This window comes from Pelobates fuscus, chromosome 1, assembly GCF_036172605.1.
Source record: "Pelobates fuscus isolate aPelFus1 chromosome 1, aPelFus1.pri, whole genome shotgun sequence".
Taxonomy (NCBI): domain Eukaryota; kingdom Metazoa; phylum Chordata; class Amphibia; order Anura; family Pelobatidae; genus Pelobates; species Pelobates fuscus.
Window position 1 is genome coordinate 233102576 of NC_086317.1, and position 12668 is coordinate 233115243.

The 12668-nt window shown below is 37.3% G+C and overlaps 1 protein-coding gene across 4 annotated transcripts in view; it reads left to right on the forward strand.

Moving 5' to 3' along the window:
* The window catches only part of BCAS3 (BCAS3 microtubule associated cell migration factor), a 1245307-nt gene that overhangs the window by 370043 nt on the left and 862596 nt on the right, over positions 1 to 12668 (forward strand). For all 4 annotated transcript variants that reach the window (XM_063455132.1, XM_063455142.1, XM_063455152.1 and 1 more), the window contains exon 13: positions 7708 to 7801. In XM_063455132.1, coding sequence (XP_063311202.1) covers positions 7708 to 7801 — 94 coding nt within the window. The remainder of the gene's footprint in view (positions 1 to 7707; positions 7802 to 12668) is intronic.

Here is a 12668-nt window from a genome sequence, read left to right on the forward strand (position 1 = left end):
CTGTTCCATCTTTCTTATCCTTCTGTCCTTTTAGTGTCCCAGGAAGTGTCCCACTTGATTAAAAAGGGTTCCCTCTTCATGTTTACTCATTTAATCAGTGCTCTGCAATCATAATAACGGAAGTACTCCGGCGGCCATTTTTGAAGTGGTATACATATGGAATGTGTATGGGCAAAAGAGACAGAGAGAAATATATATAAAAAATTAAGTTATCCAATTACAAATGGAATATAAACATGAAATATTAATACATATACTAAAAAGGTGTGTATATCCTCCAGTTATACCCAGTTATACCCAATATGTGCTCTACAAAGGGTTTAATTGTTTCTAAATGTTCATGCAATATTCCATTCTGTTTTAAGAATAATTTTTACCTAAGTTGAAAGCAACAAGGCAGATTGTAGATTATGCTGGAGTGAAATGTTTTGCTATCACTTTACTCACTCAAATCCATAGCAGGGAAAATATATTACGTACCATGTTAACCAATCAAAAACAAGAGAAGGGAATATAAGGCACTCACATCAAATACAACTCCTTGTTATTGTTGCAAGAACCAATACACAAATGTACAGAGAACATTTTCCCAATAACTAAAGATTCAGCGTTCCAGAAAAAAAAAGGAGAAATTAAACTGGCATAATGTATACAATCCTAGAACATAGAGAGATTTGGCAAAGATCTTAAGTATATCAATAACCGCGGAAATTAAAAAAAATTACTGCAGCAAATTGTAAAGTCAATGCAGGCAAAAAGCAATTCACAACAACCGTATAAACATATACAATGCCAAATACATTAATCCTAATTACATAACTCCCCTTCCCCTCCCCACCCCCCCAAAAATAAAAAATAAAAAAATAAATAAAAGGAAAGGATAATATTTGCTTTGTGTAATTACTAAAAATAAGATTATTGGTACACTAAAGCTAGCAGAAGTCTTCATATTTTGCTCTTCTAATATTCAGAGAAAAGTGAGAAATAAGCATGAGGGGAAGGCTGAAAATAGAACACTCTAAAAGTATCCACCTGAGACCAATCAGCCAATCAAAGAATGTCCGGAAGAAAAAGCTTCACTCCTCGAAGGCTGATGCCCACTGAAGATAGAAAAAATATTTGACCCCCAAGGAGCTAAAGTAGTAAATTAAACCAGTATATGAGGACAGACATAAGAATTGAGAAGCAGAAACAGAAGGATGGAAACCATACAGAGTTTTGGAATTTTGGGGAAACAAAATGCATAATGAAAAGACAATGAGATTTTATTAGATGCAGATTAGTAAATGTCGCTCCTTTTGGAGGAAAAGAAAATGCATCAACATTAAATGCGCTAAACTCCAAAACTCAGTTGAAATAAGACCAGAAAAAAAAAAACTTATTTGCCAGTACATCAGCCCACAGATTCTCTTCTTGTTCCATCTCAGAGCATTGTGTAAGGTTTCTTATAGCAAATGACGTATCAATCCCGCTAAGGTCACATGTAACTGCCCGAAATTGAACCTTTCATGTCAATCCACCACCAAGCACAGGAAATTCTACGCAGCAACATCAGTACTAGGTTGCAGTTGCGTCATTTTTAATCCAAATAAACTTAAATGACACAAGCCACAACTTTTTGCCTTTTAGTTTATCTTGGGATCTCTATTGGCCCAGTGTGCATACGTCAACTTCAGTGCAAATGTTATGTAGGGCCTGGCACTATATAAACTGTTTTCATCAGTAACCCAGTGCCCGATTCGAACTGTTCCTAATGTCCGCATACTTGTTACAGCTAGTTTTGACCTTGATTTTTTATTTTATTTTTGTCTACCATTTACCTGACCTGGCTATTTCTGACTATGAGTTTAGTTTATTCTAAAACCAGTTTTGTCTTTGACCTTGTCTAGTTCCTGACAGTATCCTGTGTACCAAGCTTAAGCTATTCCTGATTCTTACTTTGTATTATTCTTTGTTTTTGGGACCTTGGTCCCCTTTGCTTATCTGTCCTATATAGTTAGAGTAGTTCTGTTACTTCCTGTTTCCATCTAAGCATTAAGCCCTGTCCCCGTCTATGGTCCGGTAATACTACTATCTATCTCCACTATTGTTCCTTTGTTAGGTTGATGCCCTATATCTTGCTGAGGATAATTTGTATTCTTGAAATTGTATTTGTGAGCATAAATATAAGGAGTACTTGTTATCACTGGTCAGCCTGAGCAATATAAAATGTGGTTCCCCCTTTATAGAGTGTAACACCTGATTTCCTAAACTATAATATAGATAAGTCAAGTTGTATAATAAAGCAGTGTATAGTTAAAACAAATTAAAGCTGTCTTGTCATGTTATGTCATTGTCATAGTCTATCTACATTAAGACTATCTTTAAAATATGTACTAATTTTTTCCCCCCTCATTGCTGCATTTTTTCAATCTTACACCCATATTTGCAAGAATAAGTTTAGTTTGGAAGAAAACATATGTCTAATGCAGTTGCCTGCCTAATTAGTATAAGTATTCTTGTTCCCAATGATTCCTAGCTCCTGTTATAAGTGGTCCATTACTGCTAGAAGGCATTCATTTTAAATATAGCTTTCCCGGTTTATTATTAATGCATCTCTCTTTATTTTAACTTGGTGTCCAGTCCAGATACACCTGCATTGTTTCATTGTTTGTTTTAAATAAATAGTGAATCGCCAATTTCCAAATATTTGTTTTGTTTTGTTTTCTTGTTCTTCAATATTTTCTCTGCTAAACGGTATACTATTTGAAGAATATTGTGCTAGGAAAGCACTAAGCATTACAGTTTTAATAAGTATTTATTCTAATATTGTTATAGTTTGAACCAGTCAGTGAAAGTTTGCTATATGTCACTAGCTAAGTCAAATTGCTTGTTATTAAAAACAAATGGCTAATTTGTAGATTGTGAACAGACAAATGTGCAAACATTTACAGAGAATGAATACCCAAAGATGGGTGATAAGCAGCTTAGTAATATATGCAGGTTTGTTAGTATAGTTGATGTTGAGAGTGGGACTGAGGTGGAAGAAGAGAAGTAGAGCAACAAAAAATAGGGGGAAGACTAATAAGAAAGTCTCATATTAAAAAAGTATCAGAGTGTTTAATTAAAAAAAAGAGAATGCATTTTGAGAAATCAAACTGCATTACTGCAGACACTGTTTTTTTCTTATACATAAAATTGCTATTCCAGTCTTACATTAGAATTGAGTAACATTTCTATGTTTTCTGTAGTGTGCTAAAAAAAATCCTCTTTTGAATGTTTGGGTTTTTTTTTGGTTGATTTTGTTGTTGTTTTTTTGTTAACTCTTTCGTGTGTTTTTTTTTTTTTTCAGTCTTCGTTTTCTTGAGAAGGTAGCATGAAACAGACAATCAAATAATATCAGAGTTTGACAACTTGGCTTAATAATGTAATACAAAATTCTAGTCGTAGTCATATCTTGGTGACTTGGTAAACAATTCATTAAAAAAAAAAAAAAAAAAGAAGAAAAGCAATATAGGTAAATGCCATGTCCCAGCTGAGAACAGAGACTAAACATTTAGACGAAGTAGGTTAGGTAGACAGGGAGATTGTTATGAAATATTATTGCTGCATAATATGCTAGCTTGTCACAAGTTAGTGCAATAATAGGTACGTTACTAACGTGCTATATATGTCACTGGGACTTGTTGAAGTATTTAAGACTCTGCATGCAGTAAAGGAATATCACATGAATATAAAATAAAGGTAACAAATGCAGTAAATGTAATTGTAACCAGACAAATGGACGCACAGGAACAGAGGGGTTGAGGGCCCTGCTCAATGAGCTTACATGCTAAAGGGAGTGGGGTAATGAAATAGAGTGCTAGAAAAGTATTCACTGAGAACTTAGATTACTTTTGACAGTTGCGGGATTGGAGTCATGGGGGATGAAAACCCGCTAACAGTTTTTTTTCACAAAGTGTGTTTTTAGAGATTGGAGTGGAGACTGGGTGAAATTCTAACGGAGAAGGGTATAAGGTAAGAGAGTTCCACAGAAAAGGTGCAGCACTGGAGAAGTCTTGGAGGCGAGCATCAAATGTGGGAGTACGGACAGAGGATAGACGTAGGTCTTCGGCAGAGCGCTGGGGCATCGACGGGACATACTTGTGTATTAGAGAGGATAGGTAGGCTGGAGCAGCATTATATAGGGACTTGGGAGCAAGCACCAGAATCTTAAATTGAGCCCTATGTAGGGACTGACAGAGGGGAGCTGGGGGGTTATGGGAGGTGCGGGTGGACAGGAAAATGAGCCTTGCCGCCGCATTCATTATAGACTGCAGCTGTACAATCAGGGAACAAGTAAGACTACTGAGAAGGGGATTGCAGTAGTCAAGGCAAGAAAGAACAACGGCATGGACCAGCACTGTAGCTGCATCTGGTGTTAAATAGGGATGGATCCGAGCTATGTTTTTGAGATGGAAGCAGTGGGATTTGTTGATCGACTGGACATGAGGGGTGAAGGAGAGGTCGGAGCCAAAGAGAACAACTAGGCAGCGAGTCTGCGAGGTTGAGGTGATGGTGGCACCATTTACTTGGAGGGAGACATGGGAGTAGCAACACTTGAGGGAGGAAAGACCAGAAGTTCTGTTTTGGACAGATTGAGTTTAAGGAAGTGAGCAGCCATCCAATTGGAAATCGCAGAGAGGCAGTCAGAGACACAAGTCAAGATGGGCGGAGAGAGATCAGGAGAGGACAGGTAAATTTGCGTGTCATCTGCATATAAATGATAATGGAAGCCAAAGAAGCTGATGAGTTTACCAAGGGAGGCAGTATAGATGGAGAACAGTAGGGGACCAAGGACAAAACCTTGGGGAAAGCCAACATAGAGGGGTTGGGGAGAAGAGACAGAACCAGAGAAATAAACACTGAAAAAGTGCTGGGAAAGGTAGGAGGAGCACCAGGAGAGTGCAGTATCTCGTAGACTGAGATTGTGGAGAATGAGAAGAAGCTGTTGATGAACAACAGTGTCAAAGGCAGCAGAAAGATCAAGGAGAATTAGGATAGAGTAATGGCCGCAAGATTTAGCAGCGAGTAAATCGTTGGATACTTTGGTCACAGCTTGTTCCACAGAATGACAAGCGCGGAATCCAGACTGAAGCAGGTCAAGCAGAGAGTTGGTATTCAAGGTAGTCTGTCAATCTCGCATATACAACTCTCTCAAGGACTCTCACATGGCAGCACAAGAACTACCAGTTCGCAAACCAACCACAGTCAGCCAATGTCTAAACTTGGCAGGGAACCGCAGCAGCATGGAGACTGCAGAGGGTAATGTAGCAATGCGGGCGGGATGAGGTCCTTTTCCAGCCCCATGCTTATCTGGAGGGCGACATCTGTTAACCACAGACTCAAAGGCTCCGTGAGTCCGAGTCTTTCCCATATCAAGAGCAGCGAAGGGGGGAAGTTGTTCTTCCGGCAATCTCCTCAGGACCCTCGACCTAGGTAGGCAATCAGCATGGGTAGCTGATTCTCCCGAAAGAGGCCGTCTCAGCCCCCATCCACAGCACTCTTCACCTCCCTCTCAGTGTTGGTTGGTGTTGGAGCCATGCCTTTCTCCAGCATTGCCCAGAAGCATTGAAATATCTTGTCTATTTGCTCGAGTGAGCGCTCCACTATATTGCAGAAGTCTCTGTATCGTGCAAAGTACAGAATGATACATAAAGCATACAGTACAGTACATGGTTTTTAATATAAAAACAAAACAAAAAACATGAGAACCAAATGGCAAGAAAGAAAAAAAAAACGTATAAGAAAAATATGCACCACAAGGGTGCAATAGCAGGGATTATGTTGTTTTTATGATTGGTTTGTCAAACAAAATAATAAGAAAAAAACCTGCTAGTCTGACAGTGACAAAGAAAACTACCTTTGTATCTTTGTCTATACATCACAGGACAAAAAGCTATGTAGATGGTACATTAAGGAATATTATGGGTTAAAGAAGATAAATCAGAATACATAAGGGCTAATGGGAGAAGAACATATAAAGTAAAGGTGACACTTTTTATTACCCACATTCTGTCTAATGTAGAAACCTGAGTCTTGAAACAATCAGATTGTTCTGTATTAATGATTTTATGACACAAACAGTGGAGGTGGTTGTACTTTTTATCAGCATCTTAAGTGAGGTCACTGTAGATCTTGTTACCACCCCCCAGAGTTTTGTATGAAAAGCATATAGATTGTATTATTTTAACCAGTGTGAGCTGAGTGCTTTACATTTATGGACTCCTTTTAAGCAATAATTTTGGTGTAAATGGTATAGTCCATTAAAATACAGCATTTTCCGGATCCTAAATCGGCTAATCTGTCTCCCACTACACTGGCCTGTCTATATACGTCTTCAAGATGTTAACTCTGACCTCATCCCCTCTTCTTTATTTCCAAAGACATTTTCTACATAATGCATCTCTCCTCTGGCCCCCAATTAAAAGTGACACAACTTGCTGTCAAAGGTCAGGAGGTCGGAATATTTTCCATTGAACACAGGGAAGCTACTGCTGGACCAGAAGTCATCCCCAGCACTAATGTGTCTAATTGCACTCTGATGTTACCTATTTTGTGGCCATAGAAGTAGTGCTCTGGGAGCTATTAGCCCTTAAAGCAGCAGGCTCACATAACTGTCCAACACAAATAAATAATGTTTACTGCTACTTTTTTCCTTGCTTTTTAGAATAGTGCCTGAATGTATCACTTTCCTTCAGTTTTGGTTTCAGGCTTCCCATTATTCATAGGAGAGGGCTGCTTCTGTTAGCATTATTAGATACTGTATGCTTAGAGAGGCAACAAGTCACATCTGGTCTGTAATGCAGTTTTGCTGATGAGAGATGTTGAGACTATAATTATATTTTACAATGAGACATACGAAAGAATTGATCACACTAAGAACCTCAAGATGTCCCCTACATTGTCATTATTTATTTATTTATTTACTTATTTATTTATTTATTTATTTGGTGAATAAAAACTAAGTTAGCATCACATGATGCATGGATGAAAGGGTATAATTACAAAAACAGTTTAACAGGCAGTAATAAATCAGTACCATGGAGAATCCTGTATCCAAGCTTATAGTTTATAAATAATACGTACCCCGTAAATACGGTACATTCTTTTAACCATGGCACTGTCTTTTACTGTTCACCTAGGATTCTCCATAACTACATTAATGTATACATAATTCTCAATGAGCTCTCTATCTGTCAGACTTTATTAAAAGGAAACTATAGTCACCCAGACCACTCCAGCTCAATGAAGTGGTCTGGGTGCCAGGTCCCTCTAGGGTTAACCCTGCCTGCTGTAAACATAGCAGTTTCAGAGAAACTGCTATGTTTACACTAGGGTTAATTCAGCCTCTAGTGGCTGTCTCATTGACAGCCGCTAGAGGCGCATCTGCGACGCTGGAGGCATATTATTACCTGTTCTGTATTAAATTTATATATATGTGTGTGTGTGTATGTGTATATATATATATATATATATATATATATATATATATATATACACACACACGCACACACACACACACACATATATAAATTTAATACAGAACAGGTAATAATAAACTCTCAATGCATCCATACTGGTCAAATATTTTATAAATAAATTAATATAATTGCTATATCTATTGACTACTGTATATATTTGAGTAAATGCCTAAGATTTTTTTATCCTTATTTTTTTTTTAACCAGGTTCTTGTCAGCGAGGACTCAGATGGTGAGGGTATCATTGCTCATTTTCCTGCCCATGAGAAACCCATCTGCTGTATGGCTTTTAATCCAAGTGGTAAGAATCTGGATCTCTGTATTTCTTATCTGATACTTTTACAAATCTTATTTATTGGAAGACATTGTAGAAATGTAAATGTTTTACTCTATTATATCGAGGCATGAACTGGAAGGACTAGCCTAATTAAGAACTATGGCCTCACAGGTCCTTGTGCCGGGAAAGCAAACTATCCTTAGCTATAGCAGCATACCAGTCCTGCAAATGGCTCACACATTATGGAGTCTGAGTACGTATACTGTCTAGAAGTGACTCAAAGTTTGAGCTGTATGAGATTTATGCTGGCACATAGGTATTGCGTAAAGGGAGAGACAAATCAGATTAGTGCCAGGGCTAAGATCAGTGGAAACCTCCAATGCCTGAATAACTGAGGTCGTAAATGCATGCCTCCTAAATTTGTGACTAGGAGAATCTGAATGGGTGTTCCTTCCTAACAGACATTGCCAGTGATGCAACTTGTGTGTCACTGACGACACACGTTGTGGCTCACCTGGAAAGCTGGTGTTAAGCACTCCAAGCTCACTGACAGTCTCCTTACTGTCCCCCTACACAGATGACTATGCAGACAGTGCTGCTGTACAGCGCGAGTGTATTGAATGATGCACTCTCTCTGTGCTGTCTGAGGTCCAGTTTCTCCAGTTTCCTGGAGTTCATGGTAACAAAATCAGGAAGGACGGACAGGATCTGCATAACGGGACTGTCCCAACAAAAGTGGGAGAGTTGGAAGGCATAGAAAAGAGGTTCTGAGAATTCTAAATAGTTGGGATGCAACAAATATTCATCACCGGTGGTAAATTGCCATAGATACAATGACTCTGGTTTGAAAGGCCTCTGATCTTATTTCAAGTCATCAAGTCACTAAATGTAAAAAAAGAAAGATAAATTTTACTTTCTGGTGCAGGTGGCGCAGGTGGCGGTTTGGATCACATAAGGATAAATACCCAACTTCCCACATATGCCTACCAGGTGCAGAGGCAAAGCTGTTGCACACAAGGTGCACAGAAATGCATCTCAACCCTGCACCGCATAAATGCAACACAAAGCATGCAAATGTGTACATATATCTAGATTGTAAGTTCCCACAGAAATAGAGCACTCAATTAATCCTATATTTGTTTGTTAAATTTTGTATTGTACATCACTGCAAAATAATAATAACATGGGTTCCAGTTAAATAATTCAGCTGTGTGCATTATGCTTACATTTCATTTGCTTTGGCATTGGTAAGCTCATATAACTCTTTTGTAGTACAGAGAATTTAAATGGAATAGATGATTCACATATGAGACGTAAGCATGCCTCAATAAACTAACTGAAATTCAGTATTACCCAGGTGGTCATTTGAGATACTTAAATAGTTAATTTAAATATCACATCATTAGACATTTTGTTAAACTGTAAACCTATTGGAAAGTGAAGAAAGTTTATTTTCAATGTAAAAATATGTTTATATTGATCACTACTTATAAATAGGAACCTTTTGTACATTATGTTTATGCAGTAAACAACGTTCATCTAGTTACATATTATGACATAAACCATTTGATAGGGAAATGTAATGGTTTGAAGAAGATAGATGGAATAGTATTACTTTCACAGACAAGAACACGGACAAGATGTGTATTATGACATATCAAACTTCAAGAAACATATTTACATTTTTCAAATTTGTTTGACATTCATATTTGACGTGTTGTTGTTTGATCATTAGACAACCTTGTTATTAGTTATACAGTGTCCTGGAACTATCCATTCATGTATAGAACCTTTAGTTTTGTAATCAGGAGTGTACAAAGTCATATGGCTGTGTTTCATGAGTTACTATAGTTGCTTAAATGCTTGAATGATATGGCTGCGGGGGTGAGCCCTTTCCCACTCTCTTTTGAGACACGGGTCATGAACGCCTGGGCTATTTGCACGATCATAAAACAATAAAGAACTATTCCTCTGCCTTTCTGAGGCACTAGGCTTGTAGCTAGGTGAGCTTAAACGTATTAATTAACTGTGACCAAGTGCAATGAGACATCTTCATTTGTCATTGTGCACTGAGAAGCTATTGTGATTGACCATCATGTGGTCACACCACTAAGCAGACAGTTAACTGCTGCTCTTAATGAATGAAAACTGGCATTAATTGGGAAATCCCATAGATTATGAGGTAAGGTTACAAAAAACCTCAAAGTTGTAAACGGGTTATTTACCGTATTTGTCATTGTTAATAGAATAGAATTGCCCTTTGTGGTAACATCTATATTTATGCTCACTAATTCCAAAGATCTCACATTTTGCTTTCAGCAAACTGAGGAATGTCCGTTTACAAGTATAGTAAATTTAAAATACAATAACCATCAATAATATATATTCATAAATGCTGATTTATGTTGGTGAGTTTTTCTTGTTGACCCTATTCCACAGAACATACACAAAACATAAGACCCTACGTCAGGACAAACACAAACATGAAAGAAATGTCAGTATTTCCTTCAGGTCAAAACATTTTTTTTTCTTTTTTTAATTTTTTTATAACTGTATTGTACGATTTTATTCATACATAACCGAAAATGTAAAGCAAAAAAAAAAATAAAATGTGTTTTACAAACAATTATATACACTGCATATTTACACAAGAAGACATGGAAAAGGATTGCCAAACGGGAGGGCAATATCATCACAAATGTAATTATAAAATAGCATATAATGAAGAACAGGCATGTCAAACATTTTATAAATACAGATGTGCAGTTCATATGAAAATGTTAAACTATGACACTTTTAAATGTGCATTGCATTGAGAATTATGTTAATCCTTTAGAAGACCACAAAAGTCATCCACACCACATTATCTCAATGCAGTGGCCCTGTAGTTTTACCCTGCAATGTAAAACATTTTCACTTGGCTGTTTGAATCTTATGTTTTCCTACGAGAAGCATTTAATTGGGCGCATGCACAGCACTTGCAGCGCACGTGCTCTTCGTACTATCTATGAGGGACATTGGATTGGAGAAGAAGCTGGGTGAGACTCCTACACGACTGTGCAGAGATATTAGAAGTGTGCAACAGCTTGAGGGAGTCTCAGCAGTGGAAAGCTCATTTTTTTTTTTCTTTGAAGGTTTGAACAGGGGGCCCTAAATCTAAATATGCATTGGAACACTACAGCGTTAGAAATACAGGTTAGTATTCCTAACTTTGTAATGTCCCAGTCCCTTTAAAATGTGTCTGAAGGCAAGTATGATTGTCACTGTATACAGAATGACATTTAATTTATACTTTGAGCTAGCCAAATGGCTGACACATATATAATATTTATTTACATATGTATATCTGAAAATATAAAGTAGACATAACATGCAGTTTCACACAACCCAATCAGCATAAATAATTTCGGTATTCAATACTAAAAACGAGGAAGCAAACTTCAGTGGAGTATATGTTTTTAAAATAACAAATTTGCTAATTCCTACAAAAAAGTATTGCTGTCTAAATCTATGCCTGCATGGGGCAGGGGTGTTTCAGCATGGCTTTACCTTCAGGGGTAAAAGAACACTCCAAGCACCATAACCACTACAGCGAGCTGGAGTGGTTATGGAGCTAGGAGTACTCTGGCGCCCTCAACGTAAGTAGTCAAACTGTTATACAATGATTTAACTTCTTACCTCGGCTCCTCTAGGTACTCCTCCCTACCTTCACTACAGCCATTAGACAGCCAAAAGCTCTCTATTCTGGGTAAGCCTGACTGTAGAGTGTTTAGCTCCTTGGCTGAAGCGATCACCTTATGCTCTCAGCCAATGCAGTGAGCCATAGTGGTTTTGGTACCTGTAGTATTCCTTTAAACCATTTATTTTATCTTTTGTTTTTAAGTTGCTTTACCTTTGTATAACAAGGAAGCTTGTATGGACATTAGTTGTTATCCATAGTTCGTCATGGAGTAAAGTAAGGAATAGGAAAATAAAAGGAAGACTCCTCTGACAATTACAGAATAATTTAACCTTTATTGTTAGCTCTTAGTATTTGTGCTCAGACATAGCTCGTATAGGGGCGTATACAACCCCTCTCATAATTACAGGCGATTAAAATAGCCATTGTACTTCTCGCATTTATAACCCTTAATATGTCCATATGTCAAGCACAGAAGGAAAAGAGCATTTCCCCAGGCCACAGTAAAGAAACAATGGTCTCAAATATAAACCTGGCACCTCAACTGTTAAAATAGGATCTCTTGTATGAAATACATGATGTGATTTGTCAAAGGGTCACCAACACATGCATGTCTAATTTTTGCAAATTTTAAGAGCTATTTATTAAATCAGGTTTTTTTTCTCATCTGTTGCTTCTTTTCCACTCTAACCGTCTTTTATTAAGACCACCTTCAATTTTTCACCAGTGCAATGGATTTAGTAATGTACCTGTCAATTTCTACTTACTAAAAGGAGTTTTGAAATTTGAAATTTCTGCAAAAACGAGTGGAATTTACTATGAAGAAAACAGTAACGTTTTAGATAACCTGTAGAATACCTTAATAAACACTATCAAAATAATGACTACATTTTTCCCTTACTTTACGGAACATTTTGAGGAATCTCCCCCATGCAGTCTATGTGGGTAGATTAAACTGAATGTAGTATCACCAACTGATAAGCTAAATAATATTTTCTATAACAAGTCAATGACTGTGAACAATAAGCATTGCTTGGTACGAAAATTCTCCAGGGGGCAGCATTAGACAAATTGTGTGATGTTCTCCGTTTACACTTTAAACTACATTATAGCTAACTTAGTAAACTCTTTTTTTCCTGCTGGAGTTTCCCAGACTTTTCTCAGAAGTATTTGTTAAAAATGCTAGTTTGTTAGGCTATAGACACAATTATC